The 26,879-nt window shown below is 53.1% G+C and overlaps 1 protein-coding gene across 1 annotated transcript in view; it reads left to right on the top strand.

Annotated features, from left to right (window-relative positions):
* AP1B1 (adaptor-related protein complex 1, beta 1 subunit) overlaps positions 1-23,101 on the top strand; it is a 53,413-nt gene extending 30,312 nt beyond the window's left edge. Inside the window, exons 8-23 of the mRNA XM_008569817.1 lie at positions 1,201-1,321; positions 1,761-1,856; positions 2,842-2,957; positions 3,302-3,467; positions 9,002-9,100; positions 9,646-9,905; positions 10,512-10,713; positions 11,591-11,611; positions 12,186-12,329; positions 17,035-17,180; positions 19,006-19,135; positions 19,334-19,418; positions 20,156-20,242; positions 20,355-20,509; positions 21,160-21,168; positions 22,028-23,101. Of these exons, the coding sequence (XP_008568039.1) occupies positions 1,201-1,321; positions 1,761-1,856; positions 2,842-2,957; positions 3,302-3,467; positions 9,002-9,100; positions 9,646-9,905; positions 10,512-10,713; positions 11,591-11,611; positions 12,186-12,329; positions 17,035-17,180; positions 19,006-19,135; positions 19,334-19,418; positions 20,156-20,242; positions 20,355-20,509; positions 21,160-21,168; positions 22,028-22,102 (1,912 nt within the window). The 3' untranslated portion in view covers positions 22,103-23,101. The remainder of the gene's footprint in view (positions 1-1,200; positions 1,322-1,760; positions 1,857-2,841; positions 2,958-3,301; positions 3,468-9,001; positions 9,101-9,645; positions 9,906-10,511; positions 10,714-11,590; positions 11,612-12,185; positions 12,330-17,034; positions 17,181-19,005; positions 19,136-19,333; positions 19,419-20,155; positions 20,243-20,354; positions 20,510-21,159; positions 21,169-22,027) is intronic.
* The last annotated feature ends 3,778 nt before the right edge of the window (positions 23,102-26,879 follow it).

Below are 26,879 nucleotides of genomic sequence, written 5' to 3' on the forward strand. Positions count from 1 at the left end.
CCCAAGACCAACCCTACATTCAGGGATTCACTAACAGGACTCACAGGACTCAGCTATAGTTGTACTCATGGCTAAGATTTCTTAGAGCCGTGTAGTGTTGATACGCGCCTGGATCATAAGGGAGAAAGGCTCAGGTAGAGTCTGGAGGAATCCATGAGAGGCCTCTTTATGCTCCCTCCAATGGGGCAGTCACACAGAGCACACTCCTCCCGTAACAACAAAATGCAGCCACGTGTGTAATGTTTCTGCCCAGGGAAGCCTAACTGAGACTTAGCATCCACGGTTTTTACTGGGGGCACCTACCAAAATGCCAGACTCCCAGAAGGAAAGCAGGTGTTCAGCATAAATCAAATTATTTATACAAATAGTTTAAGCACAGTTAATCACCTTTATCTTTTAGGGAAGTGAGAACTTCACTGAAATCTGAGTCCCCACATGCCAGGCCTTTCTGAGACTAGCAGACTCAGGCCTGCAATCTAACACTTCATTTCCATTTCATGGGTGAGAAAACATGCCTGAGGTCACAAGCTAGGATTGGAACCGAGATCTGTCTGATTCCCAAGCCCGTCACATGGTGCCTGCTGCTCTCAAATGTGAACTGTCTCTTGCTTTACTCCCTCTTCCCTTCCTGTGATGTGGTCAGACATGCAGCACCCAGTCAAACCTTGCTCAGGCCGGTCAGTGGGCCCTCTGCCCAGGCAGGTGCACCTACAGCAGTGACTCTGCCTTCGCGGACGTCAGGCTCCACCTCAGACCCCAGAAATGTCCCAACAAATGTGGAGGGTTTTTTTTTTTTTTTTTAAAGATGACCGGTAAGGGGATCTTAACCCTTGACTTGGTGGTGTTAGCTCTCCCAAGTGAGCTAACCGGCCATCCCTATATCACCTACAGCAGTGACTCTGCCTTCGCGGACGTCAGGCTCCCCCTCAGGCCCCAGAAATGTCCCAACAAATGTGGAGGGTTTTTTGTTTTTTTTTTAAAGATGACCGGTAAGGGGATCTTAACCCTTGACTTGGGGGTGTTAGCTCTCCCAAGTGAGCTAACCGGCCATCCCTATATAGGGATCCAAACCCGTGGCCTTGGTGTTTTCAGTACCACACTCTCCCAGGTGAGCCACGGGCCAGCCCTTGGAGGGGTTTTCTCACAGGGAGAAAACCTTGCCTTGATTTTTGCTCTCTGGGCATCCTGCCCCACCACCAGGCCTGAGATCCTGAAGCACGAGATGAAGGTCTTCTTCGTGAAATACAATGACCCCATCTATGTGAAGCTGGAGAAGCTGGACATCATGATCCGCCTAGCATCCCAGGCCAACATCGCCCAGGTCAGCAGTGTGTGGTGGTCAGGGCTCCACAACCAACAAGCTGTGGTCTCTGGGCCAACCACCCCATCTCACTGTTAACAGTTCATCTCATGAAGAGTGTTTAGCATGAGGCATGGGCTTTGTAGGCAAGTAAAAAACTGATATTTGTTACTAAAGAATGTTCTCCATATTATTACCTGTCGTCATCCATCCATTAAAAAGTGGTAGTTGGATGTGTAGCTAGATAACCTGAAACAAGAGTTGTCCATCTATGCCAACTAATCCTTCCCTGTTTTTCTTTTGGGGCACCTGACAGCTCTCTCCCTCCCTAGGGCCTTCCACCTTGAGCAGGAGGCAGAATCCCATCCTTCTAGGGCTCTGTGAATACCCACTGCCTAGGAATGTTTTAAGAGGTTGCCCTGTCAGATCCCCTCCAACCTCTTCTCTGCTTGGGCCACAGGTGTTGGCGGAGCTGAAAGAGTACGCGACAGAAGTGGATGTGGACTTTGTACGGAAGGCTGTGCGTGCCATCGGCCGCTGTGCCATCAAGGTGGAGGTGAGCCTCTGGGGCTCTGTCTTTGGCCAGGGGAGGGAAAGAGAGCCAAAATCAGGAAACCGGTCTGATCGTAGCAGAATCTACCAGCTGTTCATGGTCCAGGACAGCCTGAGAGTCACCACTAGAGCGCCCAGGGCACCCATTGTGCAGATCTGATTGGGCTCCTTCTCACACTTTAGTCTCCTGTAGGCCTTTGAGTTGCTGCAGATGAAATGAACACATCATAATGGTTCTCCTGCAGCCTTAGCTGAGATGATGGAGCAGCAACAAGTTTGCAGTGGCCCTGCTAGACTCAGCTTTCACTTCATGGAGCTTTGGGGCAGGGTCTCTGCCTGTTGAACATATTGGCACATATCATAGTTCAGTTGCCCGTGTGCCTCTTTTCTACAAGCTCCCAGGGCTGCTCCAGACCCTTGTGTCCTGGCATCTCATTCCCCCCACTCTCTGCCTGTGGAGATGTTCTTTGATCACTGAGCCAGACTCTCCTTAAATGGGTCCAGTGGTGGCTAGAGTATCCCAGGACAGCTGTAACCCCCAGCCCAGACCCTTGAGGCATTTTCCCCTTGGCGCTTGTGATGGCTGTCCTGAGAAATCTTTCCCACCAGGCCATTAGCACAGTGTGTGGGAATAAAGGTGGAAGGGCTAGTCCAAACAGAGACTTTTTGAGTGTTTTGGTCTCAGGATCCCATTTTATAAAACAAGTAAAAGAATGGGGGTGAGGTTGGAGTATAGCCATTCTGCCCTCAGGGGTTAACCTGGAGGAGCTCCAAGGGCCCTCCCTGTTCTTAGGAGCTCTGCCTCCAGCTTCTCCTCAGTCTCATTTTTCCCTCTGTTGTCTGGGAGAGCGTTCTCCTATTCTCCATTTGTGACGAGGAAGGCGGGCACCAAGTGACTTGGAGTCCTTGGCCAAGGCGTGCTCATGAGAGGCTCTATTGGAAATGCGGCACAAGGACCTTGCCCACACTCTCCTCCTCCTCCCACACAGCAATCTGCAGAGCGCTGTGTGAGCACACTGCTTGATCTCATCCAGACCAAGGTAAACTACGTGGTCCAGGAAGCCATCGTGGTCATTAAGGACATCTTCCGCAAGTACCCCAACAAGTATGTGCCCACACCTCCCAGGGAAAGGGTGATCTGGCTCTGTTTCGGGACAGATGGTGGAGAAGAACGAGAAAGAGGAGCTTCTCCCCTCTTCCTTCTCTCCTGCAAGCAGCATTCTCAGAAGAAACCCTCTGTTTTTTCTTATTTCCCTTGAGCTGCCCTTCCTCTGCTTCTCAGGCCAAAAAAAGAGCTAAAATATAACAGATAAAACTTAAATTCCCTTTACTTACCACCTCTCAGGGTCTCGGGGGCAGCTGCCTATTGCTCTAGTCCCCTACCGAGCCTCCCCCGGGTTGCCCAGGCTCCTTTGGTGGTCACATTCCAGCTGTGCCCTGGTCTCCCAGGTATGAGAGCGTGATTGCCACGCTGTGTGAGAACTTGGACTCCCTGGATGAGCCTGAGGCCAGGGCTGCTATGATCTGGATCGTGGGCGAGTATGCCGAGCGGATTGACAACGCGGATGAGCTGCTGGAGAGCTTCCTCGAGGGCTTCCATGACGAGAGCACCCAGGTGACTGAAGAGCGGAGCCAACTCGGGCCAGGGAGCAGGGCATGACTGGCCACGGGGGCCCATCCTGCCCTGGAACCCTCCCCTCCCGATACTGTATTGGCAGTGTAGATAGGCAGATGAGTGACAGATGGGTGATAAATGCGGTCCCTTTTCCTCCCTGACTGTGGTACCTCAAGGGGACTTGTGAGACAGTCTGTAGTGGTGTGCATAGAAGGCAGGCAGAAGTTTCTGGTTTTGTTTTAATTTTATATTTATCTTTGGGTAGGTAATACATTGACTTGACTTAAAACTGAAAAGGTACAAAAGGATATGTAGGGAAAAGTCTCCCTCTTACTTCTTTCCCAGCCACCCGTTGTCCTCCCAGAGGTCACCAGTGTTCTTGGTTTCTTGGATACTTCCAGAGTTCGTTTAGGAATGTACCCGCGCATGCGTGCGCGCACACACACACCTACATACATTCATATGCACGGATAGACATTCATACACATACACAGTCGATTCTCAGTATTCGTGGTACTTATGTCCTGTAGTCACTGCAAACATTGAATTAGTGAGTGCTGGACCAGTGCTCCTAGGAGAAATATAGTTAGGTTCTTATGAGCTTCTGGACACAACATTTTTGTCAACCAATCAATATATAACCTTGTTTTATGTGTGTTTCTGTTTAAAGACACCTTATTTAATATGTAGTGATGTATCAACATTGAACTCATGGCCAACAGCATATCACTCATGCCTGAGTGAAGCTTACCTAACACATGTATTTTCTCTGTAAGGCACATCACAACCTTCTTGCACTTAGAAACACTAGACAGCACTTCAGTACTACACTTGGGGCCATTTTAAACACCAACAAAGGGGGCCGGCCCCTGGCTCACTCGGGAGAGTGTAGTGCTGATAACACCAAGGCCACAGGTTCGGATCCTTAAAAAAAATAAAAAATAAAAAACACCAACAAAGGGCTCAAAAAATGTGAAAAACGTGGCACAAAATAGACCATGGAAAGGACCCCTTTTTACAGTATGGCAGGTGAAATAACAAGGCAGAGTGTTGCCTTGCTAGACCCCAGCTGAGAATGTGTGTATCAGGCAACTCAAAGTTTTCACCACTGTGCGCACGTCTGCAAATGACAGAAGCGCCACGAGTATTGATTTGGGGGCTACAAGTGGGCAGATTTACAAATATGGACTCAGTGAATAATAAGGATCAACTCTGTGTGTGTGTATGTTTATATATATATATACACACATTTCCCTCTCATTTATTTTCATTTTTATTCATTTATTTATTTTTTGGGTGGCTGGCCTGTATGGGAATCTAAACCCTTGATCATTTATTTTTAAAAAGCACTGATAGCATACTATGCAAATTCAAATTTTACAGTGCCAAAAAAAAAAAAAAAATTTTACAGTGCCTTGCCTTTTCCCCTTAAAAATATGAGTATATCTGAAGGCCATAGCATTATTAATTTATGCTTTTAACCAGCCTCCCTTGATGGATATTTAGGTGTCCAGTTTTCTGCTCTTTTTTTTTTTTTAAAAGATGACCGGTAAGGGGATCTTAACCCTTGACTTGGTATTGTCAGCACCACGCTCACCCAGTGAGCAACCGGCCATCCCTATATGGGATCCGAACCTGTGGCATGACCGGTAAGGGGATCTTAACCCTTGACTTGGTATTGTCAGCACCACGCTCACCCAGTGAGCAACCGGCCATCCCTATATGGGATCCGAACCTGTGGCATGACCGGTAAGGGGATCTTAACCCTTGACTTGGTATTGTCAGCACCACGCTCACCCAGTGAGCAACCGGCCATCCCTATATGGGATCCGAACCTGTGGCCCTGGTGTTATCAGCACCACACTCTCCCGAGTGAGCCACAGGCCAGCCCAGTCTTCTGCTCTTTTAACCCATCCCACTGTGAGTAATTTGTAATGCACACCTGCAAGTATACTGGAGGATAAATTCTTAGAAGCAGAGTGCTTGGGTAAAAGGGCACGTGCATTTGAGATTTTGGTCAGTACTGCTGGATTGGTATATAGGTTGTACCAGTTTACACTCCCATCTCAGATGGTGGGATGGCGCTTTCCTAGCTCCTGGCCATCCTAGGGCATCCTCACACTTTGTTTTTGCCAGTGTGATGGATAATAGGGGGTACCTCAGTGTAGTTTTGTTTGAATTTCCTTTTTTTTTTTTTTTTGGCACCTGTCCAGTATGGGAATCCAAACCCTTGACCTTAGTGTTACAACACCGTGCTCTTTCCAGCTGAGCTAACTGGCCAGCCCTGCATTTCTGTTGTGAGTGAGGTTGAGCATCTTGACATTTGTATTCCTTTTTCTGGAAACTGGGAACTGTCCATTCATGCATATGAGCCTTTAAAAAGTCTGTTATGAGCACAGAAATCTTAGCTGCTCAGTAGGGGCCATGTAACCCAGTGGGTCCAAGCGTGGGCCTTGGAATTGGAGATAATACAGTCCACACCTCTCTTCTGCCCCTGCCTGGTTTGGTCACTTTACACTTATCCCTTTACCTCTCTGAGCCTCAGTTTCCTCATTTGTAAAATAAGAACTGTTAGACTTTCCCTCATCTCCTTGTTGTGAAAATTAAATGGGATGCTTTGTGTAATGTTCTTAAAACATTCCCAGCTCATGATAAGTACTCATTAATGGCAGTATTGGTTTGGGTCAGAACTGCTTTCAAAAGCAAACTAGTCCAGGCCAAAAAAGGGACTGACTATTTCCCATAGCTGGCAAGTCTAGGTAGAATGCTCTCTTCCTGCACTCCAGGCTGAGGATACTCAGATGATGGCATTGGGGTGTCTCTGCGATCCTGGGGTGGTTTCTACAAGTGGGGGCTGCAAGGGCTCAACAGTTCCAGGCTACTCTATATAGCTAAACAACTCCCCCGAGGTAGTTCCAGCAAAAACCCTAGGGGCTATTTGTATCATCCTGAGTCAGTTGCTGTGACTCTTATTGGCCAGGTCTCTCAGGTGCTGGTCCCAGTCTGTGTGGATTGAAAGGGACAGAGAGATGGGCAGTTCTCTGAAGGAAGGCCAGCATTTCTGTTACCAGAAGACAGAATAGATGGGGGTGAGCAAAGACAGTGGAAGCACAGCCTGGCCTGTGACGAGTTCTGCCCCTGCTATCAATCCTGCCTGGGATCACTGCAGAGGATGTCCTGGAGGGGTGTGTTTCTGCCCACATATTAGAGTTAATCTTCTGCAGCCTCTTCCCTGTCAGTTAAGCCAGCTAAGAAGCAAGGATTAGAGAAGTCGGACAAGAGGAAGCTGAACCAGGAGCCTGGTTTTGGGAATAGAAACAGGGCTCTGAAGTTTTGAATCTAGGCTCCTCCCCTGTTGTATGGCCCAGAGCATGTTACTTAAACTCACCAAGCCTGTTTCCTTGTCTCTAGTCCAAGGTTATTGCAAAGATTATTGGATGCTGTGTATAAAGTACTCACTCTGGTGCTCAGTAAACGATAGCTGGATGGTGGTGGTGTTTTAATTGGGTGGCCTGTTCCCTTTGTGTCCTGGGTTCACAACACAGTTGAAAGCTCTTTTAAGAGTACTTGTTCAGTGCTTTACAGTTTTGGAACTCATTTTAGATTGTCCCTTTGAGCCTTCTCATCCTTGGCTCCTAGGCCAAGGTGCTACATCAGCCCAGCCTGTCTGGATGGCAAGGGCAGTGGCATCATTGTGGAGGGGCTGCCTTTAGTATGCAGGCAGATGGGGCATCGATGTATTGGGGGGAGCTGGGCGGAGAGCTGATCTGGGGCCTTGGGCTGGTGGCCAGAGCACGCTCTGGCAGCAGAGACTGAGGCAACCTGACCGTGAAGCACAGCAGACGTGCCAGTGATGGATGATTTCTGGCAGCCAGCTGACTGGTGGAGGAGAGCTTGTCATGAGTCCCTGTGTGGTGGTAGTGGGGGTTACAATGGCAATGAGGGTGGCTGTTGTGTACTGAGCAGAATGCATAGTAGGTTCTTTACATTTGTGTCTCGTTGACTCTTCCCATTAACCATGTGAGGAATTATACTCATTTTATTATTATTAATTTTTTTTGGCAGCTGGCTGGTAAGGGGATCTAAACCATTGACCTTGGTGTTATAATACCACACTCTAACCAACTGAGCTAACCCACCAGTCCCCATACCTGTGTTATAGAAGAGGAAAGCGACCCAGAGAAGTTAAATGACTTGTCCAGGGTCACCAAGCTGGAAAGTGATAGAACCAGAGTTCAAATGAGGTGTGATCTGACTCTACCCCCAAGTAAGCTGCCATAAGTTGCCATTTTCAAAGTTCACAAGAACCCCCAGAAGCAGGCCACACCTCTCTTTCACAGACGGAGAGGAAATGACTTCCCATAAGCCACCCAGCCAGGGGTGGAGTCAGGTCTGGAAGCTGCTACTCTGCCGTTGTCCCATGCATAACAAGATCGCAAGGGTCTGGATCATTTAACCCTAGAAACAGATCCATTCCCTCCATCCCACCTGCACTGTCAGCCTGCCCTGCATACCAGGATCATTGAGCCATTCGTTTCTATGAGTACCTGCTGCTTCACAGACCCAGGAGATGCCACCAGGACTGCTGCTACTGAGCGTCCTGCACCACCACTCCTGCTCCTGCCACAGACCTGGCCCTGGCACAGCCTATGGGCTTCTAGTGCTACCATGGCTCTGGAGCCTCAGGCTGCCCTCTTGTCCCTGGGCTGGCAAAAATGAGATTGTGGCTAAGGAAGGACTGTGGGCAGAAAATTGTTCTTGCATAGATGTTTTTTCAGTCAGCCAGTATTTCTTAAGTGCTTGCTATGCTCCAGGCACTAGACTGAGCAGTAACTAGGGATAAAGCAGAGAGCAAGAGAGGGAACTCAGTGCCTCATGACAGCCTGGCAACTGGTGATGCCAGTGAGGGGGGTGAAGGAGGCTGCAGAAGCGCGGGGGGTTGGGACAGGGTCAGCATGGGAGCCAAGGATGAGGAGGTGTTGGCCAGGCTGAGGGCAGCAGGCATGTCAAAGTGAAAGGTGGGGGCTGGTGCAGATCCTGGCAGGAATGGCTCCTGCTGTCAGGTAGAAGCACAGCTCCTTCATGGCAGGCTGGCTTAGTGAGCTCTACTGATGTCCCCGGGCCTTGATGGCACTGTCGTCACTTGTTGACAGATGGCCCCTTTAAGAAGCGTATCAGCTGTGCATGGTGCCTTTTTATACTATGAGCTTCTCATGGTGCCATGAAGCCAAGTGTTCTGACAGGTTTCTAGGACCCTAGGGCTGGGCCACAGCCCCCAGCCTGCCTGAGTTTGCCAGATAGTACAATGCTCAGTCCCTTTCTGATGGAGTAATGCCAAGGTCTGGGCTGCTCAGCAGCACGACACACCTGCTGGCCTCAGCCTGTGTTCCATGGCCTACCCCACACCCAGAAAAGCTGTTCTGGGCTTCTGGCAACTTTGAACACACTTTTCCTCTTCAAGCCCTCAGTTGGTTTCCTGTCATCCCCTGATGAAGCCCACCCTTCCTTCTCATCAGCTCTCTGTCTCCTTGCAGGTCCAGCTGCAGCTGCTGACAGCCATCGTGAAACTCTTTCTGAAGAAGCCAACAGAGACTCAGGAGCTGGTGCAGCAGGTCCTGAGCTTGGCCACTCAGGTGGGTGCCCCAGCCTCCCTGCTGTGCCCAGCACAGCCCTCACTCCAGCAGGGGGAGCTTTGGTCCAAAGAGCCATGCCTAGGAGCCAGTACCACCCCCAAGACTGGCATCTTTAGGAATTTTGGCCCAAGAAATCTAAGATCCCTGCCTTCAGAGAGCTCAGAGTCACAAAGAAATCAAAACCAAGTGGGTTCAAATGGTGAAGTTGGGACAGACTAGAGATGAGGGAGGAGAGGGAGGCCCATGGGAACTGGGGGGCTTGGGGGGGGCAGGGAGGGCAGACCATGGAGGGCAGGTGAGAATGGCAACAGGAGAGGGCATGGCCTACAGCAGGCTGGCTGGAGTAGAGTACCATGGGGAATGAGCCCAGGGCTGGGACATGTCCAGTTAAGTGGTTTAGGGACAGGCTCGTGGAGGGCCCAGGGTTGCTGTTATCGGCCAGCCCAATGACCATACTTGGGTGACGGGGTTGCAGGACCCCTTCCTCTCTTCCTCTCACGTGGTCTCTCTACTCTGTCTCATGGGCTTCTCATCACCCCCCTAAGGACTCAGATAACCCAGACCTGCGAGACCGAGGCTACATCTACTGGCGCCTGCTCTCCACGGACCCCGTGGCTGCCAAGGAGGTGGTGCTGGCTGAGAAGCCACTCATCTCTGAAGAGACAGACCTCATCGAGCCCACGCTGCTGGACGAGCTCATCTGCTACATCGGCACGCTGGCCTCTGTCTACCACAAGCCACCCAGCACCTTTGTAGAGGGGGGTCGGGGCGTGGCTCACAAGAGCCTGCCACCCCGCGCCGCCTCGTGAGTGAAACCTGCCGGCTGCAGCCTGAGCCTCCCGTCTGCCTCCTCAGTTCAGCAGTACAGCTCAGGCCTGGGTCTAAGGAAAACGGATACTTGCAACCTTTAGTCAAGGGCTTACTACACACTAGATGTTCACTAGATGATCTCATCTAGCAACAGCTCTGAGAGAAAATGTCCCCAGTTAACAGATGAGGATAGTAGGCATGGAGAGCTTGAATGGCTGCCCCAAGACCCCACAGCTAGCAGAGCTGGGGCTCAGATTCAGTTCCCAAGCCCTATTTTTGCTGCCTGCTCTGCTGCTCCCAGGTGGTTGGTTTGGCCTGGTTGCACAGTCCTCCAGGGACTAGCATCCAGTTTTCTCTTTAACATGGTCCAAGGAGTGGAAACACAGATGGCCTTGTCCCTTCACTCATCCCCATGGAGAGCCTAGGAGATGGATCAGATGTGGGAATGGGGAGGCTGAGGGGTCATATAGACAGCGCTGTCTAGAATAGCAAGGAGACCCAGTGCCTGTATGAGGAGGATCCTGGAGTCTGGTCTCTTTGACCTTCTGAGATATCCCAATACCCCCAGCCTGCTGACCCTCTGCCTTCCATGTCCTGGCAGGAGCGAGAGCACGGAGAGCCCAGAGACAGCCCCTGCTGGAGCACCCCCTGGTGAGCAGCCAGATGTCATCCCCACTCAGGGCGACCTGCTGGGCGATCTCCTCAACCTGGACCTCGGCCCCCCAGTGAGCGGCCCACCCCTGGCCACCTCCTCAGTGCAGATGGGAGCTGTGGACCTTCTTGGTGGTGGCCTTGACAGCCTGGTATGTCCTGGGCCCCCCTCTAGGTGATGCTGTCAGTGATCTTTAGAGGGGCTATTGCTGAATTCCCCTTCTATGCCAGACATTGGTCAGGTGCCTTAGTACATTTTGTTGAGTCCTTACCATCTGCCCTGGGAGGTGATGTGTAGCTCCCTACTCACAGAGGAGAAAATCAAGGCTTAGAGAGATCAGGCAACCTTCCCCCCCAGATAGCAGAGCTGCTAAGTGGCAGAGGATTCAGCCTCCTCGCTGGAACTTTGAATCCCAGGAGACCTGGGGCAGTTTGGGGCCAATCCTAGCCCTTTCCTACAATTCCGGCCCAAGTTGCCTTTATCCTGTAAAGCTGGGACATTCCTGGCTTTGAGGAACCAGACCAGCATCCACTTACCCTCTTGCTGCACCTGCTGGGGACAGCAGTCAGCTGGCCTATCCGACAGAGGCCCATGAGGGGTCAGGGACAGACCTTTCCTCCTCCTCTGTAGAGAGGGGAGTGGTGAGGATGGCCTGGGTATCTCCCTGGGGCTTCTGGGGCAGCTGGGCCCCTTCATTTAGCCATGCTTAGCTCAGGTCCCCAAGGTTGCCCCTCAGGGCAGGAGTCTGGTGATCAGCACTGCTAGAGCAAGGCTAGGAAGGGCTGTGGTACAGGACATGGAGTGGTGGGGTGAAGCCATGGGGGATTGTGCCTTTCACAGAGATGAGGGGTCTGGGCCTTTTCAGGCCCTGGCACACCTTGTACCAAACTCCCCTCGGATGGAGTAGCAGTTGACTAATCTTTTCCCTCTTTCCCTTTCTCTCTCTTGTCTCTCTCTGTCTTCTTTCCTGGCTCTTCTTTCTGCATGTCGCTGCCTGTTCTCTTCACCCTGCCTGCTTCTGCTTGGAGATGGGGGATGAGCCTGAAGGGGTACGGTTCAACCCTTGTGTCACCAAGCCTTTGTCCCTGCTCCGCCTGAGAGCGCTGGCCCAGCATCCCAATGGGCAGATGATGTCAAAGCAGTCCCTCCCTGCCAAGCCCTGGCCTTTGGTCCAGTGTCCTGGCAGCCTGTGCTTTGACAGCCCAGTGTCCAGCTGCCACTGGGCCCCATGTCCATGAATTATCTACCCTATCCTCACCACCCCCAGCCTTGTCTTCCTGAGGATCGCCAGCCCTCTCTGACATCCTGGAAGGAGAGTTCCTATCTGCTTAGCACATCTCCACCCAGTAGTGTGTCTCAGTCCCCCTTTTATCCATGGGCTGAGTATTACTTTGGGAGTGTCCTCAGCCCTTTCCCAGAGGTCACTGCTAAGGCTCAAAATGTCCGGAGGGCATGGGAGGGCTCAGCCTCTCTTCATGCACTTCACTGTGTTCTGTTTCTGCAACTTAGAGTTGATGTGGAAGGCTGTCTTGCCCCCATCCCCCAGTTTTCTAGAGTGAGGTGGCTTTCTTCATCCCTGGCCCCTGATGTCCCTGCCTCTGAGCTCTCTCCCTTCCATTCCAGATTGGGGGCACCAACTTTGTGGCACCTCCAGCAGCAGCAGTGCCAGCTAACCTAGGAGCACCCATCAGCAGTGGCCTAAGTGACCTCTTTGACCTGACGAGTGGCGTGGGCACCCTGTCAGGATCATATGTAGCCCCCAAAGCAGTAAGTACCTCGCCTTCTCTCATGGCAGGAGCAGAGAGAAGCTCTAGAGACTGACATGTGGGCTCCTTAAATGGCCCATGCCATGGAATCACCTCAGGCCAGCGCTGATGAGGGCAGCTTGGGGATCTGAGAGCACAGAGGAAGAGGAGAAAAGGCAGCTTGGTGGGGCCTGGGAAGATTTTCCAGAGAAGGGCACATTGGAGCTCCAGCCTGCTGACAAGTCAGAATTAGCTGAGCAAAAGCAGGGAGAGAGGGCTGCAGGCAAGGGAATAAGGGAGCAGCCTGTGGCAAGGCCTGGAAGTGAAGGAGAGCCTGGCAGAGGTCCTGTCCAACTGGAGCAGTGGTTCTCAGTGCTGTCAGGCCCAGTGCCCCTCATTTCTTTTCTCTCTTTTTTTTTTTTAATGATACTGGTAAGGGGATCTTAATTTTGATTTGGTGTTGTCAGCACCACGCTCTCCCAAGTGAGCTAACTGGCCATCCCTATATAGGGATCCAAACCCGTGGCCTTGGTGTTATCAGCATCACACTCTCCCAAGTGAGCCAAGGGCCCTAAGTGCCCCTCATTTCTAATAAGCATTTTACAGTACCCCTTTCCTATCCTTAAATGAAATTGGTGGACTATATAACTTAACTACACATATAATTTCAAAAGTAATCAGATACTATCACTGCATAAAGGAGCTATAAAAAGGGAGAGAATACAAGTATACATTTCAATGTTGTAAACTGTTAGCACACCCACTGCCCCAGAAGCGACTACAAAGTTGTCAGGTGTATGTAGCAGTGCAGAGAGTTGCCGTGACTGTGACAGCTACAGATGGTGTTTGCAGCTTGGTCACCATGAATGGTGTGACCAGTGGTACCATTAGCTTCTTTTTTTTTTTTTTTTTTTAAAAAGATGACCGGTAAGGGGATCTTAACCCTTGGCTTGGTGTTGTCAGCACCACGCTCAGCCAGTGAGCAAACCGGCCATCCCTATATGGGATCCGAACCCGTGGCCTTGGTGTTATCAGCACCGCACTCTCCCGAGTGAGCCACAGGCCGGCCCCACCATTAGCTTCTGAAATGGCAACTGGCTCCCAGTAAAGTTCTGAACAAGGCAGAGAACAGGCCTCCCTTGACTTTCATGATAGTTAATGCTGTTCCTGGAAATTTCAGGGTAGATTAAACCGTATAGAAAATACTCAAAGGATATAGGACATTTGCTCATTGTGAGGACTATTGTCCTTATGGCACCGTTCCCCAGCACGCTGACTAAAGCCCACTAAATGTAGTGCCCCCACATTGTGCCACCCGAAGATGCCCCACAGATGCCCACTGTGCTCCCAAGTACAGTACCATCCCTGAGAGTCCTGGCTAGACTAGAGACTGACGAGAGAGGAAGCTGGTGGCATCGGCAGGGCTAGGCTGAGTGTGTGCTCTTGATTCTGGCACAGCGGGACCCATTAAAAGGTTTTAAACAGAGTGATGAGACAGTCTGATTTGCACTTGAGAAAGACAGCTCTGGCTCCAGGGAAGGCGAGGAGCAGGACAGAGCCCAAGAAGGGGACTGTGGCAGGAACAGCTGAGTGTCTCTTGGGGTGGAGACCAACACTGGACTGGAGTACTCCCTGGGTGGTAGGAGTGGTAGGATAGGGGGCTGGAGGTGGGGTGCTTCTGGCTTGAGACATGGGGTTAGAGGAGGTGCTGAGATGGGGACCTGGGAGGGGGCAGGGCTGAGGGAAGGAGAGCCAAGTTTGGGGGTGAGAACTTGGAGGCCTAGCACTAAGGAGATCACAGTGTGGGCCGCATTGTCAGCACCAAGGAAGCTGCCAGAGGGCACGGATCTGGCCTCATCCCCTCACAACACTCAGGTCAGAAGCCTTGTCTGCTGCTTTATTCCCAGTCAGAGCCCCTCTCTCATCTGGGGTCCCTTCCCCAGAGTAAGACATGGCTGGCTTCAGGGGCACGGTGTCATCTCCATCATGACTAGGGAACCATGAGCCAGCACCTCCCTTTCCCTGACCTAGCCTCATCCATAGTGTGCCAGCACCCCCTGCAGTGGTGGTGGTTGGAGCCCACTGGGTCTGAGCCCCAAGAAGCACAAAGCAGACAGTAGCTCTGATACTAGCAGCTGCACACACTTGTGCCAGGGGATGGCACAAGCCTTCCACAGCCATCATCCCACTGCATCCTCCCAGCAGCTTTATGGTGCTGTTATTCCCTTTCACAGTTGAAAAATTGGAGTGCTTTTGCATGAGGTCACATAGCTGATAAGTGACAGAGTCTGGAACTGAATGCAGGGCAGTGGCACAGAGCCTCTGCTCCAGGCCCCTGTGTGTTATGCCCCAAAGTGTTTGAGAGCCACCTGTGCACTTGCCTTAATGTCATGAGTTGTCAATCAACAGGACCAAGGAGAACATAGGATACATGGCGTGATGTAAAACATGTTCTGTTAACTAATTACTACACGGATTAGCCACACCAAAGCTTGAGGCTGACCCCTACCCGTTAAATACCTAAGATCACAGGCATAAGGCAGGGACTGAGTGAGAGAACAGCAAAGACTCCTGCAAGCCTTTTGCAGGCACTGCAGTGTTACCAGGAATATAAAGCCTGGAGCTGGCCCTGGGTAAGCTAGCCCTATGCTTGTGGGTCTGTTCTACCAGATGTTATCACTGCCTTGTCTTAGTGGAGGTCAGTGAGTTACCAACAGTGAGTGCTGGAAATGAGAGGTGAAGGGATCACCAAGTCAGGAGTCATCAGAGCAGGCTGCCTGGAGGAGGACAAGGCCTTGCAACATGGGCAGGACTTTCCCCACTAACTTAGTCACAGGAGGGGAGGGTTCTAGGATGTGGGTGCACTCTCCCTAGAGAAGCAGGAGGTAGGTTGTCTGCATTTTCCTAGCACACCGTAACGACCTATCAGTATCCCTTGTGCATTTTCCCACCTGCCTGTGGGGTACATACATTCTCCAGCACTCCTGGTCAAGAGCACAAGACTCTGTGTACAAGAACTTTGAGTTTCCCAAGCATTTGGGTCAGCCGGTGGTGACAGTGCATTGGTTCATCCAGTAAATGTTGAGGATTAGTTCTGTTAGGACCTGTGCTAGACTCCATGAACCCACAGTGACCAAGCGAGATGAGATCCCCACCCTCAGCCAACAGCAGTCAGGCATGGGCTGCACAGGCAACTGGGAGACGGCCAGTTCTGCAAGAATGGGAAAGGAGGCCTCACGGGAGATGGGGCGCAGGGGAATCATCCATGAAGGAGCCATGCCCAAGGTCAGGTTTAGCAGCCTTCTGAGTGCTTTCTACGTGCCAGGGCACAGCTGAAAACTAAAGCTGGGTGGTTTCTACCCTCACAGATTTGTTCAGGGGGTACAAGAGGTGCTCAGGGTTAAGCAGGTAGGGTGGGAGTGGGATGGGGAAATACTTTCCAAGCAGAGGGAACAGCAGGTGTGAGGTCCACAGGAGCACAGTAGGCCGAGCCCGTGGAAGGGGTGGGCACCATGCTGTGGAGGCCACTGTGGGACTGGGTTTTCCAGGGTGACGTGATCAGATCTGCATTTTACAAGATGACTCCAGCTGCTATGGAAAGTGGGGAGGGAGGGATTGGGGCAGCCACCTAGGCAGCTGCTGTCTCACCCGGGGAAATCTGATGGTGGTTCTGATGCTGGTGGTGCCTGTGGAGAAGGAGGGGAGTGGAGGCCCTAGAGGCAGGTGTAGAAGGTGGTGTTGGCAGGCCTTGGGCTGAATGACTACGGAGTGGGGGTCAGGAAGGGCGAGGGCTGGTGCCTGGTGGCTCTGCCATTCCTGGCTTACACTGGGTGCACTTGGGGAAGCTGTCAGGTGGGGCCTGAGCCTTATGACCTCGAGGGGCCTGTGAGCCGTCCAATGAGAATAACAGCCTGAGAGGCATTCGCGTGGCTGTAGGATGATGCCAGTGGGTGTCCTTCATAGGCAGGGCTATAATCCATGCTGTTTGCTCAGCAAATACTCCCTGAGCATCGGCTCCACACTGGGCCCTGAGCCAAGGATGCAAAGAGTAAAGCAGAGCCCTTCCCTCAAAGAGCTCACCGGGTGCAGAGCAGACAGACACACAGGCTCATGTTTATCCACCATGTCACTGGAGTGCACATATGGGGAAGGGCAGACTTCCCAGAAGAGGTAGCTCTTGAACTGAGACTCCAGTGACAAGGGCAAAGAAGCAGGTGAGGGTCTGCCAGGTGAGGGGGCTTCTTAGGTACTGTCCTTGGTCAGACCAGTTTCTAAATTTAAAGGTCACCCCTGCCTCCTGCAAGGAAGGACAGGCTGTGACAGCCAGGTTGGCCTTGGGCTCTGGCTGAGGCCCAGGATGCCATTCGGCACTGGACTGTGTCCTTGGCTCATCAGGAGGCTGGCAGTGCTTGCTTGGCTCTTCCCCTTCCTCAGCCTACTTCCTAAGTGTTTCCTTAATTGACCTCTGAAGATTCAGATCAGACCTTGAGCCCACCAAGTGCCTCCCCATCCCCAGTGCTCCACCATGCAGCTACGTTGGCCCGAAGTGGGCCGCACGGTCGCTCTCATTCCCATATACCTGGTCGTCCCCTAGTGGTAAAGGCAGGTGTGGTCAATCTGGGAGGCCTCTGTAGGAGAAAGAGAAAAAGAACCCTCAGGTGGGCTGTTGAGTTTTCATTGGGGGATGAGGCACACACCAGCCCCCTCCCCAACCTCTTCCCCTCCAGGTCTGGCTCCCAGCCATGAAGGCCAAGGGGCTGGAGATCTCGGGCACCTTCACGCGCCAGGTGGGCTCCATCTCCATGGACCTGCAGTTGACCAACAAGGCCCTGCAAGTCATGACTGACTTCGCCATCCAGTTCAACCGCAACAGGTGAGCTCCCCGAGGCTGATGTGCCAAGAGTCCACACTGGTGACCGCAGGGAGGGGCTGAGGCTGCGAGGGGCCTGGTTCCTCTTTTCTGGAGAGGGTGAATGTTCCCCACCAGCCCAAAATCAAAGCTCCCTAAAGCAGTGATTTTTTTCCTCCAATTACTTCTTTATGTGGACTCCAAAGTACGTGGTATGGAGGGGAGAATGTCTCCCCTTATTTTTGCCTGCCTCCACTGTCCAAAGGAATGTCTCACAGACAGAAATCCCCAGCTCCAAGCTAGGAGTCCACCTCTGGCAAGCATCCCACATGTCAGGAGGACCCATCCCCGTCCTCTCACAGACCTGAGTTGCTCCTGTCTTAGGGACCAGCTCTGAGAAGCCTGGTGGGGGTGGGCCTACCTGCCAGTCTCTGTGGTAAAGGATCAAACCACCAGACAGGGCCTCTGGGAGTGGTAGCTGCTCCAGGCGCCTCACCCCCACCGAGTCCTCTACACTGTGTGTCATTGGGGAAGGTCACCTGTCTGTCACCATCGTGGATTGGGCTATTCAGGCCAGGGCTCTCTGGGAAACCTAAGCAGCCCCTCCTGATGATCCTTCTTCCTGAGTGGCTCTAGTGATGAGCAAACTGAACCTCTAAGAAGTTGACTGAAGGGGCTGCTTCCTGAGGGAGAGCCTGTGGGCTGGTGGGTCCTGTTGGGCAGGCCAAGTGAGGCTGGGGGCAGCCCTGCCTCATACCTTCAGATGGCCCTAGAGGACACCGCAGTGCTCCACGCTCCCAGGGGTGGTCCCGCTGATTGCTCATAACACATTTACCGTGTTGAGCACTTTCTGGGTACCACTCCCTGGGCCCAGGGCTTTAGGAGTATTATCTCACTTGAACCACTAGACAGCCCAGTAAAGTCGATTTATGCCTTGTACTCCCTTTTAGGTGATGACACTTGGGCTCAGAGAGGGCTGGTTCCTTGCCCAAGGTCATGCTGCAGGCAGTGGTGGAGCTCCCAGGAAAGCCTGGAGTGCCAAGTCACCAAGCGGGCCTGGGTTTCTCCACATTGTTTCCCACTGGGTCCTAAGCAGGCCTGATTTTCATCATGGGCAGAGCACAGGCTGGGGTCAGGCAGCCTAAGCTCTGATTCTCAGCAGTGCCTTTCACCCCATAGGGTCTGGGCATGGGCCTGCCCCACCCTGAGACTGTGTCCTCGTCTGGAAGATGGGATCATGTATACCTGTCTCTGCTTTTATAAGGATAGGAATTGGTGTAATATCACACGCCCAGCCTGGGCATACTGAGCACCCAGTTCATGGTCCTAATCCATATGACTTACCTTCCAAGACCCTGTGCTGGGATGTCTTTCACACTGATGGGGATCCTCCTCATTTGCCAGTGTGCTGTTTTACAGAGAAGCAGGGCTTTCTGAATCTCCTCATGGCCATGGTGTGACCTGCCCAGTTCTGGCTCAGACGTCAAACCCGGCATCTCTCTTGGGATGGTCAGTCATAGTCAATCCCCCCCTGGGATTGGCAGCAGAGACTTGGACAGTCATAGAGCTTTTAAGTTAGAAGAAGCTCATAGTCCAGGCCCCTGGTATTAGGAGGAGCTCCTCGAGAGCAGGGCAGGGTGAGGCCTGCTTCCCTGGGCCGGTCCAGTGCCTAGCCCAGAGGAGAAAGAGGAACACAGATTGGCCTCAGGCATGCAGCCAGTCCTGGGCCTGCAGCTTGGGTGAGGCTCCGTGCCAACTGCTGCCCCAGCTCCGGAGCCCAAGGAGCTCACCTGTCCCATGTCAGCACCTCCTCCCCCTACCATCCTCGCGGGGGCTTCTCTCTCCCCAGCTTTGGCTTGGCCCCCGCCGCCCCCCTCCAGGTCCATGCACCACTCAGCCCCAACCAGACAGTGGAGATCTCCCTGCCTCTCAACACGGTGGGCTCGGTCATGAAGATGGAGCCTCTGAACAACCTCCAGGTGTGTTCTGGGCAGGGCCAAGCACCTCAGTCCTTATCCGTCCACCAGCCCCAGGGGAGGGACAGAGGGCTGTGTCTGTGGGGTTGCGCTCTTGGCCACAGGTTGGGGGTGGGATGGGGAACAAAGGGGCATGGTTACCAGGGAGGGTCATGTGAGAGAACCTGCTCAGCAACTGACTGGGGACCCCCTTGTGCCTAGGTGGCCGTGAAGAACAACATTGACGTCTTCTACTTCAGCACCTTGTACCCCCTACACATCCTCTTTGTGGAGGATGGGAAGATGGGTGAGTTGTGAGGAAGCCCCTGGGATGGGGCTGTGGCTCGGGTACCTGGCCACGGTGGTATCTTTACCAAGGAACAGATGGATTGGCTTGCCCCACGATGGAGTCCATGTGTCCCCACTCCTCCACAGAGCCCAGGTTGAGGGACACTCCTGTGGCCCCTAAGGCCTTTTCTGGCCTGCTCTGGCAAGGCAGGTGGGCTATGCCACACAGAGCTGTTTCACTTAGGCTCTCCTGCTCACCCGCTAGCCTTGTCCTACGGCTGCAGGGAGCCCGAGTCATGCCACATGCCTGATGTCATTGCCTCTGTGCCCTGATTGGAAGCCCTGAGAAGGCTGTCGGTCTGTGCTGCTCACATGCTGCCCCCGGCTGCGTGGAGCACATGGCCCACATCGTCTCTCACATGCTCACTACAGAAGCCCAGTGGGGCAGGTTGTGCCTAACAGGAAGGCTGCTCAGGGCCAAAGGAGGAAGGCACAGGTGCGGTGGGGAAGGGAGACCAGGCCCAGAGGTGGGAAGCCCAGGGTCATTCGGGAACAGCACTGGTGGCTTCCTTCACAGAGCTGAGGGTCTGCTGTGGAGGAGCTCGTGCCTGTCCTCAGCTTTCAGGTGGTACATTAAAGACCAGCCCCCCACCCCCACACACAAAAAAGACCAGCCCCATTTCCTGCCAAGTGCTGTTGAGAGGCCACAGGTTTATCAGGATCCCATCTCTTACCTTCAACCTGCTCACCCTCTAGACCGGCAGATGTTCCTGGCCACGTGGAAGGATATTCCCAATGAGAATGAAGCCCAGTTCCAGATCAGAGACTGCCCCCTCAATGCAGGTGAGGACCCCTGGGCCCCCGCCCTCAGCCCCCAGCTCTCACTACCCCTCACTGGTTTCCAGGCCCTCCCCTGTACTGACTGTGGGTCTTGCACTGGCCATCTGACCCCCAGAGGCCGTGAGCAGCAAGCTGCAGAGCAGCAACATCTTCACCATCGCCAAGAGGAACGTGGAGGGCCAGGATATGCTCTACCAGTCCCTGAAGCTGACCAACGGCATCTGGGTGCTGGCCGAGCTGCGCATCCAGCCAGGCAGCCCCAGCTTCACGGTGAGCGCCCTGCCCGCCCTGCAACCCTGGGCAGCCTCTGCCTTCCCACCCTCCCAGGCTAGGGGGTGGCTCTAATGGAGGACATTGTGCCAAGGGTCCCTTTGAGCCTGGAGTGAACGAGAATCAGTTTTGTCCCTGGAAGGGACTTTTCTAGAAAGCTTCAAACTCAATCCTGTCAAGTTACCCAGATAAGACACTAAATTAGGTCCCAGAACAGCGAGTTGGACTAGAAGAGTCTGTAAAATTAGGCCCTGTAGGTGGCACAGTTGTTTGGGCCCTCCCTGACAGGGAGGTGGCGTTGCTGAGCGCAGGCCCTGGTCCTGCTCTTGTGCGAGTGCCCGAGTGCCCTGCTGGGACTCCCAACAGCCCATGCCTCCCAGTCTTTGAGCCAGACCCCAGTGAGGAGATGGCTTTTGTGGGATGCAAGGTTGTTCCTCCAGCCCATGCCCCTTGCTTTGATTCTCCCTTCTCCCCTGCACCCCGAGTCTCTGGCAGGCATGGCCCTCCAGACTGCCTCTCCTGGGCCCCGCTGGCAGCACTGGCACTGAGGTTGGTTGGGGGCTGCGGCGGTGGCTGCGGTGGTGGTAATTTCCGTCTCCCTGTGTTTGGTTGCTGCATGTCCACCTTCCCTGCTGGTGCCCGTGGTACAGGACTTGGAGGTTAGCAGACTGCTTTTCTCTTCCTCTTCCCCTCCACCCTTCCAGCTGTATCTCGCACACCCCATCTCTTGGCCTGGCCCAGCACCAGTGCACCCCACCTCTCCTGTCATACTTCGTCTCCTGGTTTCACCTCACTCACGCTGGGCAGACTTGCAGGCAGGCTGCCGACACCCCGATGCTTTCCAACCAGGGGGCCCTATGGCGGAGTTGAGGCCCCCATTTCCACACACACTGTGCACAGAGCCCTTCGCGAGAGAGCCAGGGCAGCCCCGGGGGCCTCCCTGCTGACCTGCTGAGCTCCATGCCCCACTCCCTAATTGCACTCTTTAGAACCAGTGCTTTTGCATGGTAGGGTTGGGGGGGTGACTTCTCTCCCCCCTGCCTGTAACTTCAAGGCTCAAACCACAGTTTGAGCTCAGGTGAAGTCTCTGACGTGTCTGCGTCCTACACAGGAAACCAGGACTGGTCCTAGCACCCCTCGCCCTCTGTGTTCCCCCAAGGTTCCTGTCAGGCTTCAGTCCTGAGTACTCTAGAGCTTCAGGGGCTGTGGGGGCAGGAAGCCCTGCATGGTGGGGGCGGGCCCTCCTGGCAGCTTCGGTAGGTGACATACACTGCTTGCCAGCAGGGCTCTAGTAGCAGGGCTGACAGCAGGTGTGTGGGCTGCTGTATATTTGGTCCACACCTGGCTGGCTGCACGGCCACCCCCTCTTCTTTACCTCACATCTGCCCTGGCCACAGCTGCTATCAGGCCACCATGCTGTTTTTTCTGGTTCCCGCTGTCCCTGCCTTCCCCTTGCATTCCTTCCCAGAGAGGACCCCAGGGATGACCTATCTCTTCCCCTAACCCACTCTCCTGCAGCTATCCCTGAAGTGTCGAGCACCAGAGGTGTCCCAGTATGTGTACCAGGCCTATGAGACCCTCCTCAAGAACTGAAGTCCATCCAGCACCCGTCCAGCCTTCTGCCTGCCCCATCAAGGAGCCCCCGGGGGATGGCAGCTCATCCACCTCCTCCTCCTCCTCCTCCTCCTCACAGGAGGGTCTGGGTGGGGCTCATGGCCACCCAGGGGGCTCCCTGGTCCTGACTGCAGCGCCCAACTGGGTCCTTGGGGCAGGTGGAGTGCCCCTCATTGGGTGAAATCTCGTGCACTCCCATGCTCCAGGCCACCCCTCTTCTGTTGCTACTGAAATTTGGGGTCAGGTGAGGAGGGGACCAAAGGAAACAGAGCCAGAGTGGCAGCAGAAGCTGGAGAAGAGGCCTCGGGTACTTCTCTTCCTTTTCCCTGTGCCTGAAGGGTGGGTGTGGAGTTGTCCTTGGACTCCCAGTCCCAGCTGTCCTGTCCTTTAGTCTCTTGGGTTGGCGTTAGAGACCCACCTCACTGCCCACTTGGTGCAGGATGGGCCCTTCCAGCCTATTCTGGGTGTGCAGGGAGGGCCCCCTTGGTAGCAGAAGAGCTGCTCTGTCAGGGTCTGGGGCTCCAGGGACCATAGGTGCCAACAGGGGCAGAGCTGAGCAAGAGGAACCCAGACCTGTACCATCCGCCCCGCATCCGTCAGGCTGGCACTTGTGGGCCACAGCCCCCAGCACTGACTCATGCAATCGAGACCAGGAAAAAGCTCCCAGAGCCCCTGACTTGTGCTCCTGCTCCCCTGGTAGCTGCAGTGCTCCCCACTCCCCACTTCTGGCCCTGAGGACAGTCACTGCCGACGATACCTTCCTCAGCATCCCCTCAGTGAGCCGGGCTCCTGGAGCAGAGACAGGGTGGAGCGCTGGGGCTGCGGGCAAGTGGGCGTGCTTCCTCTTTGGGGTTTCTTTGGGGTTTTTCTTTAGTGTCCACTACCCTCTTCCCGGCCTCCTGGGTTTCAGTTGCATTTGACAGAGCATTAGGTTTTCCTGTTACTGCTGTTTAATAATAAAGATTCTGCTTTTGGCAATCATGGGCACTTTTTTCCCCCTCCAGCGAATGTCAGAATTGAAAACTGCCTCTGCGTGGTCGGGTATGGTTTTCTGACCCCTGCAGAGACTATATCTAATATATATAAATAGAAAATATATATATTGTATGTTTACTCTTATTTTCAAAAAGAGAAAATGAATAAAAATGATGACATCAATTGTGTCCCTGGCCAGTGTGTCAGGTCCTGAGGCTCTTCTGGGTTGGGATCCTGGGCTGTGGAGATCCCAGGGTCAAGGGCTTGAGCTGTGTGCCTGGTGCAGCCTCTCTCCTGGCACTCTGAAGGCAGCACGTTCCCTCCGTCCTGTCCTTAGAAAACTGATTTCTGGGGTCTGCTCCCTTCCCTGGCACTCTCCCACTGTTGATCCTACCCCTCCCCAGCTGGCGCTTCTTGCTTTTTGATGCTGGCCAGGAGGCTGGCCTTCCCATTCTGGTTTTCCCCACTCCCTGCCATCTGGGAGGCTTCTGGGAGTGGCAGCAGATGCTCTGATAGGGAGGCACTAGCGTAGGAGAGGGGATAGCGGGCAGTTGGGCCAGCTGCCACCGAGGACACCCCATGTGGCCCCTGGTCTGGCTCCCAGGGGAGGGCCCCATCAGCACAGCTGCCCCCACTTCTGTCTGCACTTAGGCACCCAAACCCTGCCCACCTCAGGCACACTGCTGCCTTCAGAGCTGTTGGAAGCTGCATTGGCAGGGGCACCTAGCCCTCCACTGCCTCACCTCTGACTCCTGGGGTGTGGCTGCACTGCACCATGAGTCTAGAACCAACCTAGGCTCTTGACTGCAAAACCCAAGTTCACCTGAAGGTCTGGGCTCAAAGGCAGCAGGAGTCGCTGCCCTGCCATGGAACTAGAGTAGGGCGATGAGCCTTTTTTTTTTTAAAAAAAAAGATGACCGGTAAGGGGATTTAACCCTTGGCTTGGTGTTGTCAGCACCATGCTCAGGCAGCGAGCCAACTGGCCATCCCTATATGGGATCCGAACCCGGGGCCTTGGTGTTATCAGCACCACACTCTCCCGAGTGAGCCACGGGCCGGCCCTAAGTAATGTTTGTGCCCCCAAATTTGAAGTCTTTTTTTTTTTTTTTCCTTTTTGTCTTTTTCCGTGTCCGGCAACGGATCGCAACCCTCAGTGTCGCCCCCGTACTGGACCGGGACCAGCAACGGGATCACAACCCTCGGTGTTGCTCCCGCGCCTTGCTCAGCCAGTGAGCGGGAACCGGTCTGTATGTGGGATCCGAACCCTCGGGCGGGAGCGCTGCCGCGCTTCCCAAGCGGCGCACTATAGCAGTGCGCCACCGGGCCGGCCCAGGCGATGAGCCTTTGATGAGAGACTGTCACCCTGGCCTGACGTGTGGCCTGCCTCCCTGACCCAGACACCCTGAGTGCACTGCCTGGGAAGCAGCTGCAGGGGTCACCCCCACCTCCCAACCTGTCAGCTCAGTCATCCAGGGACCTCAAAACCTTGTGTCCCCACCCTCCACCACAGGCCAGAAGAGCCCAAGTGTAGGATAGCTGTCACCACTGGAGTGAGGATGGGCACCTGGAGGCCCAGGACAAACCACCTGGCATGAGGAGAGCTGGTGAGAAAGGTAGGCTGGCCTGTTCGGACAGAGGGCCTTGGACATTCATCAGACACTTGGGTTGACCCTTCTAATTCAAGCTGTGCTTACTCCTCTGTGGGCAGGACCTTACCATGATTTTGTCCCTCTTCAACCTACACAGCACCCAGCATGATGAGAACCAGCGTACACTGCAGAGACTATATACAAGGGGGAAATTGAGGCAGAAAGGGCCTCACACTTGCTGTTTTCTACATCACCGCATCAGGAAAACATACCCAGGACCGACCTGTGGGGCCCAAGCCTTCAGGAAAAGGGTTTAGGGGATATCCAATCTGTTCCCAACGCTGTGCCCTTCAGCTTCCCTGTCCGCCCTCCCTCTCACGTGTCACTCCCTGGTCCTGATGTGGCCCAGCCAGTCAGGAAATTCAACAACAGCAACCAGTTATTTCTTGAGAGTCCAACAAACACCCTGCATGCCAGACACTCTAAGCCCTGTGGCATGACCTCGTTTTACATTTTTAATCTTCAACTAGTGGTTTGTGTTTGTTTTTATGGAGAGTGGTAAGCTTAGCCATACAACGAGTAAATTTCTCCCTCTTGTCCCTTCCTTGGTCCTTTGTTTTCCTCCCTAGAGGCAAACATTTTTGCTAGATTATGGTTTTCTTCCAGGGATATTCTATGCATGTGTATAAGCAAAACCATGTAGATATTTACTAAACAAGTAGTAGCACCTAGACACTGCCAGTACATTGCTTCTCTTACCTGCCAGTAATTTCTGGAGCTCTTTCCCTACCAGTACAAATAGACCCCTTCAGTATTCCTTGGATGAATGGGCCACCATCAGGCAGTCCCTGCTGATGGACGGACGTTCAGGCTGTTTCCATCTTCTGTGAGTCTTAGCAGTGCTGCAGTGAATTCCCTTGCTCATGGGCACAAATATTGCCATAGGATCTAGCTCCAGAATTGCTGGACCAAAGTGTATAAAAAATTTACATTTAAAATTTTAGTTCTTGTTTTGAAAAGGTAATACTTTCATATGGTGCAAAATGCAAAAGACAGAAGTGAAAATCCTGTTTCTTCTCATTCCTCTCCCCAAGAGAAATCAATGGTACCTTCCAAAGAGATTCAGCGGTGTCTCAAATGGTTTTTCCCTTCTTATGCATAAAGAGTAGCACTGAATACACACTGTTCTTCACTGTACTTATATCTCAGGGGTTTTTCCATTACCAGTTCATTAGAGAGTGACCTCATGCCTTTTTTTTTTTAACAGCTCTGTGGTACTCCATTTCATGGAGGAACCATCATTTCAAGGAGGAACCACCTTTTCCCCAGATGGTTACCCAGTTGTCTCCACACCATTTATTAAATAATTCATTTTTTCCCCACAGATTTGAAATGCATTTTTATCATATAACATAAATTTCCACATGTATCTGGGTGTTTTTCTGGTAGTTGTTCTGTGCTAGAGAATTTGTCTATTCATTGGCTGTCACCTTTTTTAAAAAGTACCTTGGAGGGGCCGGCCCGTGGCTCACTTGGGAGAGTGTGGTGTTGATAACACCAAGGCCACAGGTTCGGATCCCTATATAGGGATGGCCGGTTAGCTCACTTGGGAGAGCGCGGTGCTGACACCAAGTCAAAGGTTAAGATCACCTTATCGGTCATCTTTAAAAAAAAAAAAAAGGGATCTTGGGCTGGACATTTAGCTCAGTTGGTTAGGACGCAACCTTATGACACCAATGTCACGGGTTCAGATCCCCCTACTGACTCAGCCACCAAAAAACAAAATTAAAAAGTACCTTTATGTTTTGATAACTTATAGTCCCCAGTGAGGTACATTAGTTGTTCCCAAGGTGTCGTATCTTTGTGTATCGCTTTCACATGCAGACAGGTTCCTAAGATGGGAATTGCTGGGTCAAAAGTAGGTCCATTTGGGCCGGCCCGGTGGCGCACTGGATAGTGCGCCGCTTGGGAAGCGCAGTGGCGCTCCTGCCCGAGGGTTCGGATCCCACATACAGACCGGTTCCCGCTCACTGGCTGAGCGAGGCGCGGGAGCAACACCGAGGGTTGCGATCCCGTTGCCGGTCCCCGGTCCGGTACGGGGGCAACACTGAGGGTTGCGATCCGTTGCCGGACACGGAAAAAGACAAAAAGACAAAAAAAAAAAAAAAAAAAAAAAAAAAAAAAAAAAAAAA

The sequence above is a fragment of the Galeopterus variegatus genome, unplaced genomic scaffold (genome assembly GCF_000696425.1).
Source record: "Galeopterus variegatus unplaced genomic scaffold, G_variegatus-3.0.2 Scaffold535, whole genome shotgun sequence".
NCBI classification, from domain to species: Eukaryota; Metazoa; Chordata; class Mammalia; order Dermoptera; family Cynocephalidae; genus Galeopterus; species Galeopterus variegatus.